This window comes from Vanacampus margaritifer, chromosome 9, assembly GCF_051991255.1.
Source record: "Vanacampus margaritifer isolate UIUO_Vmar chromosome 9, RoL_Vmar_1.0, whole genome shotgun sequence".
In the NCBI taxonomy this organism is placed as follows: domain Eukaryota; kingdom Metazoa; phylum Chordata; class Actinopteri; order Syngnathiformes; family Syngnathidae; genus Vanacampus; species Vanacampus margaritifer.
Window position 1 is genome coordinate 19,800,539 of NC_135440.1, and position 6,341 is coordinate 19,806,879.

The window sequence follows — 6,341 nt, forward strand, 5'->3', positions numbered from 1 at the left end:
TCAGAGCAGCGGCAGCTAATGAAAAGGGGCACCCCCTCCTCCCCTGCCCAAGAAAGCCCCTTCTCCCAGCATGCCTTCCTCAAGTGCCTGCAGCCCCTCCCCTCACGCGGTCCGCCTGATAAGTCAGTCAGCTTGTTGGAGCAGGTGAGGAATAATCGCTCCTTCTTTTTTTAACACAAACAAATGTTCATGTTTTTGATAGATAATTAGAAAAATAGATAGATAGATAGATAGATAGATAGATAGATAGATAGATAGATAGATAGATAGATAGATAGATAGATAGATAGATAGATAGATAGATAGATAGATAGATAGATAGATAGATAGATAGATAGATAGATAGATAGATAGATAGATGTTGCCTTGCTGCCCTCGTGTGGCCGAGTCATGCCATTGCACTCATCGCCTTCCCCTTCATCGTCATGCGTAAACTCCATTCTCCAGCAGGTGGCAGCATTGTCACGTTTGTGGTTTCGATGAAATAGCAACTCATTGTCCACTTCATTAGGTACACCAGTACTGTACGATCTCATTGATGGGATCCAAAAAGATTAACACTAGAGTTATTTGCTTTTAATTGGCATGTCTGGAGACTTACTATATATCGGTGTAATATAACCATAATGAAAAAGCTATAAAAAGTATAAGAGTAGATAGGGGGGATGGACAAATAAACACCAAATACTATAATTAAATAAATAAATAAATAAATAAAAATTAACAACATATATGTTTAAAACAAAAAGACAAAACAAAATAAAAACAATAGACTCAAATACTTGCAGAGTAAAACAATCACAAGTTTTTGTGTAAATATATTAGATTTATTTGTAACAAAACAAAAATTCATTTATAAGAATTATAGCAATCAAAATAATCAATTCAATCCCCCCCAAAAACGGTGAAAATATCGCCGACAAATATACAAAAATTAAATAAATAAAAAAATACAATCATATACTATACAATATAATAAAAAATAAAATAATAATAATAACAATAATAATATAATAATAATAATATAATAATAATACATACAAATAATAATAATACATACACAAAAATTACAAAAATATTAGAAATATGCCATTTTGGTTAACTTTGAAGTCATCATTTTTTCCAGGATTATTTATAGGAAAAGTCCAAAAGTTGAAAGGACAGTGGCAAGTACCAGTGTGCAGGTGTACCTAATGTTGTGTCAGGTAATTATATCTCTGTCACAGGTGTCAATCCGGCACGTCACATTCTCTTATGTGGCCTGGGAATGCAAATCATGTCAACTTCCATGATCCAATGATCCTGTGTGCCAAAATCGCAAAATAAAAATAGCAATGTTGAGATTTTGCAAGGATTTTTGTGTTTACAGTAACCTCAACAACAGTTGAACAATTATCCTTCGTGTTTGATTTCAAAAGTAGTAATCCATCAATTTGTTGTGTAAACGTAATAATACGATGAGATGATTAAACATTTACGTGGTTTCACAGTCGTAAGTGCAATGTGGCCCGCCAGAAAAATGAGTTTGACACCCTTGATCTACGTCATAAAACGGCACCTCTTGACACCTTCCCCAAATTCTAAGCCTAACGTGTGCTTCCCGTGTGTGCGAACGGCAGCAAGAAGCCAAAGCGACCGCAGCGAGCGAGGCAGCAGCAGAACAACCGCCTCAAACCTCTGACGCTGGCCTACGACGGCGACACGGACATGTAATCACGCCGGACGCTTTTTCTGTTGCTTTTTTTTTTACAGCATGAAGGCGAGACAAAAAATCCTCTTGGAGCACGTCTCTTTGTTTCAAAAAGTGCTCTCCCCACTCACACTTTTAATTTTTTTCCGCCTTCATGACCTCTGCAAGTGTTGAGTCAAATGCCTTTTTTTTTTTTTTGTCTGTCATCCCACCCAACCAAGACTTTCCCCAACACACACACTTTTTTTCCACTTGAGCCGCCTCTGGAGGCTTTAAGGGATACGTCGCATCATCCGTTGCCAAAAAAAAAAAAAAAAAAGAAGAGGATGAGGGATGAAGGGGAGGAAAATCTCCATAAAGGGGTTTAGAATCCCTTCCTCCACTGAATCCTTGCTCTGGACAAAAGAGGGACGCTTCTCTCTCTCTTGCGCTTTTGTGGTTGTTGTTGGATTGGGGCAGCTGTTGCCATGGAAACTGCACCCCTCTCTGTCACTCTCTCACCTCCACCCTGGCTGTGTTTCAGGCACTAACGTGCACTATATTAGTGCAGCACATGATTGCTGATGCCATAAAAGAGGAAGATTTTAGAAAAAAAATTAAATAAAAAAAGGTCAACGCAAACACCCGGGGTTCACTTGCGAAGGAGTCTGAGGGCCACACGGGGGGGAAAAAAACATAGACTATATATTGGGCGACGAGGATCAAATCAGATTGCTGCAGTAATTAACTTACATTTTGTGAAGAAAAAAACAACAATGTTTTGTTTGGCCTTTTAATGAGAATATACAATTTGCAGGGGCGAGAAATAATAAGTAATAAATAAATAAATTATAAGTAATAAATACATAAATAAATTATAAGTAATAAATACATAAAAAAATTATAAGTAATAAATTAATAAATAATAAGTAATAAATAAACATAAAAATAATAAAGAAAAAGAAAAAAAAACTAATGAGTTTATTCTCACAATGGCTTGCAATCTAGTTCCCCAAAAATGCAACTTTTCTTTCTGTTAAAAAAACAAAAACAACCCCCTTCCCCCCCTCCCTAAAATAAAGCAAGTTCATCCTTGTAATATTTTGCCTTGAAAAAAAAAAATTATAATAATGCTATATGTTTAAAAACATTTTTTTTTAAATTTTGCTTAATGTATTTAGCTTTTTTTCTTTGGAAAAAAATTCTTAAAAGAATACGACTTGTTGATTTTTATTTTTTTTTTTGTCTTTAAAAAGACATTTTTAGCATTTTTAAGCTCATACCTTTTTTTTCCAAGAAAACGCATAGCAAGCAAAAATATTAAAATCTAAGTACTTATTCTTGCTCCTATTTTTCATCAGCTGAAATTAACGGTATACAGAAAATTCACTTCTTTTTTTTCAATTATTGTTCACAAATCTGTCAAAATCAGTGTTAGCGAGCACTTCTGCTTTGCCGAAAAAATCCCTCCACCTCATAGGTGTGACATTAGATGCTCATTTAACTTTTTTTTTTTTCTCACATTTTGTATTTTTCTCTTACACTATACAATTTTGTTTCCTCCCAAAAATACAACTTTTCTCTCAAAAGCATGCAACTTTCTTGAGATATTCTCATAGTATATTTTTTTTCTTTTCAGTGTGGCCCTAATACTCCTTTGTAGATAATGATCAAATATGTATAGATTTTTTTTCAATAGTAAAAAAAAAAGAAGTACCTTTTGTGGTTTGTAGAGGTCATCTGGTGTAATACGTTTCTTTCTACCCTGATGAAATTTCCAACACATTTTTGTCCTTATTTAGGAACACAGGAAGTCAGACATTTTGATTTGAAGCAGCCAACTTATTGATCTTGAAAAATTCAACCCTGAAAACTGGTTTGACATTGCAACATGATATTTGGCCAAGTCATTTATGAGTCAAGCCACAAAAAAAAAGTCATGCCCAAAAATGCACAGAAAGTCTGCCATATTGGTTTGAAGCAGCCATTTTAGGGTCATTTTGGCCATTTCCGTGGTCCTTCAAAAACAAGCTTTTTTTCTGATTGCTACCAAACTTTTAGCACACATCCAAGATGAAGGACGCTAAATTATGAAACGTTTTTGTATTTGTCATTGTTTGTATGGATTTTGGTGATAAAAGACCAAAAGGCCCTGAAGCTATTCATTGGCAGAAAATGCAATAACTCTTCGCTCCTGCGCGTCAATCACCTTTTCCGACTTTTCTTTTATCTGCCTTACTAATGATCACTTGCAGTTTTTCTACTTGAAAGGGTCCAACTAACATGCAGTCACTAACAAAATGATCACTAATGAACACTCTTGTGTTTTTCCACATAAGCTTTAATATTATTTATGAGATGGAAAATAAAAATTAAAAAAAGTCCTTGTTTACGTTGTTGGATTTGTAAAAACAAAAAGCAACTTTTTTTATGTTCTTATTTTCCGTGCAGAGGAAAAATAACTTAAAAGGTGCGTGTACATTTATTTTGTATTACACTGAAAATGTTTAGTTTGAATATTGCAAAAGTGGCTGTATGATATTTTTTGCTGTCCTGATGCAAGTTCTGTGGTGAAAAAAAAAAAAAGAATGAGCAAGAAGACGACGAAAAAAGAGAAAAATCTCGTCTGTTTTGTACAGGTTGTTTGTGTGTGCGGAAAGAAAGTGCGATAATAAATAAGGACACGGTGACAACACACTAGCATATTTTGTCCAATATGTCTTTTATGTGCGCTGGAAAAAGTTGATTTGCAGTGCAAAATATTCTGCAAACCTGAAATAGTGCTTCACTTTTGTTACAGCTTTAGTGTCCTGTCGATTTAATTCATTTTTGCCTTCAAAATTCCACTTACCTGTAATAGTAAAAAAAAAAGTGTTTTTTTGTCATTTAGCAATTTGCAAAACATATTCTAAATATCTTTTCACTTTGCCTTCATGGGTTATTTTATGTAGCATTTCAAGGGGGGGGGGGGGGGGGGCAAAAAAATTAATCCATTTTTCATTGATTTCTAAAGTTCACGTTGCTCTTTAAAGGAGCCGTATGTGATTTTTTTTAAAGCTAATGCTAAGCTAACTGTATTGTCTGCCATCTTTTGTCTTGTAAATGCTCATGTGGAATGCACAACATCTGGAAAGTCTTAATACCGTGTCACCCCCCACCCCCCCACCCCCACCCAAATTGCTAAATAGAAAATCCTATAGATTTCTACACAAAATAACTTAACATATTAAACGGGCTAACGAATAGCATTGGCATCGCGGTGTTATAACCAATTATGCAACAGATATTTGAACACAAATGTTGGCGCAACACAAACATAATATAACGATACTCACGGGCATATATTCTTTATACTCTGTGTAGAATGGCTAATATTACTACGGCTTAATGACCAGCTGAAGACCGTCTCCACTGTACAGTGTATCCGTATGCTACTGCCCCCAAGTGGCCAAGGCTCGCACCCAACAAGGAGCAGCACAATGTCTATTGAACTAAAGCAAAAAGTCATTTTTTTAAATGACATTCCATTTATTTCGATGAGTACTGTATGTTTTAACAAATTACAATATCTATTCGCGGTATTAAATATTATTTTTGTGTGTCCCAAATTTTATAACCCAATTACCACTTTGATTACCAATAATTGAATCCATTTAGGAATCAAGCTGTAAATGTAACAAAATGTTGACGTGATTTTTTTGTAAGGCTAGCGCAGGCTCAACATCTGCGTTAGCTCTTTGCTGCTATTCAAAGAAGGCAAAATGTCCTCTTGCGCTAAAGTGACGCTAATTGAGCCGCAACGTGATGGTTTATGCAGCCGAGAGCTCCTCTTGCCTTAGCACAGATGCTATCGCGCTGCATTGGAGTGCGACGTGCTGCCATTTAGCAGATTGATTTTGACCTTTCCTCTTATCTTTGCTCTTACTGCACTTCTTCTTTTGTGCTTGTTTATCTAAAAGGTTTTCTCTCGCAACCGGAATGACAAATTAAATATATGACATCATTGCTTTTAAATGTCACTAGAAAATGATTATGTATACAACTTTATTATTTCTAAGTTCTAACAAAAATTGTGTTTTTGTTGTGATATGTTAATTTGGCTTTTTCATGATGGGTGTTTTTTTTTTTGTTTTTTTCAGATAAGATAGCAGACAAGATAAGACTTAATTGATTTACTTGCAGGAGCAGCATCATAGAAGGACAAAAAAAGGTCACGAGAGTGAACCTTATACATGAAAAGCTATATTTATACAATAGCTTACTGTATATTGAAAACAAAATATGCAGTATGCACATAACAAATACATATATGTGCATCAAAAATATATAGAATAAGAAAAGATGCCAAATGCATATTAGTCATATTATTTCATTTTTAATTTCATTCTATATTTATATTTTATTTTTATTGTAGAGTCTCCACTGGTTTGTGTATTTAAGTTTAAGTTATTTATGGAGTCAATTTTATTAGTTTTTCTATTTCTATATATATATATTTATCTATCTATCTATATAAAAAAATATATATATTTATATATATAAATATATTTAATAATTACAAGTATTTTTATAGTTATTTTTGATTTTTTTACATAGATTATTTTTTAAATAAATATTTGCATCGTTATATGAATGTTGTATAAATGTTTACAATATTGTCTTTGCATTCTAT

The 6,341-nt window shown here is 33.8% G+C and overlaps 1 protein-coding gene across 1 annotated transcript in view; it reads left to right on the plus strand.

Moving 5' to 3' along the window:
• The window catches only part of thsd7ab (thrombospondin, type I, domain containing 7Ab), a 108,136-nt gene extending 103,767 nt beyond the window's left edge, over positions 1–4,369 (plus strand). Inside the window, exon 29 of the mRNA XM_077575957.1 lies at positions 1,620–4,369. Within this exon, the coding sequence (XP_077432083.1) occupies positions 1,620–1,713 (94 nt within the window). The 3' untranslated portion in view covers positions 1,714–4,369. The remainder of the gene's footprint in view (positions 1–1,619) is intronic.
• Positions 4,370–6,341: the final 1,972 nt, after the last annotated feature.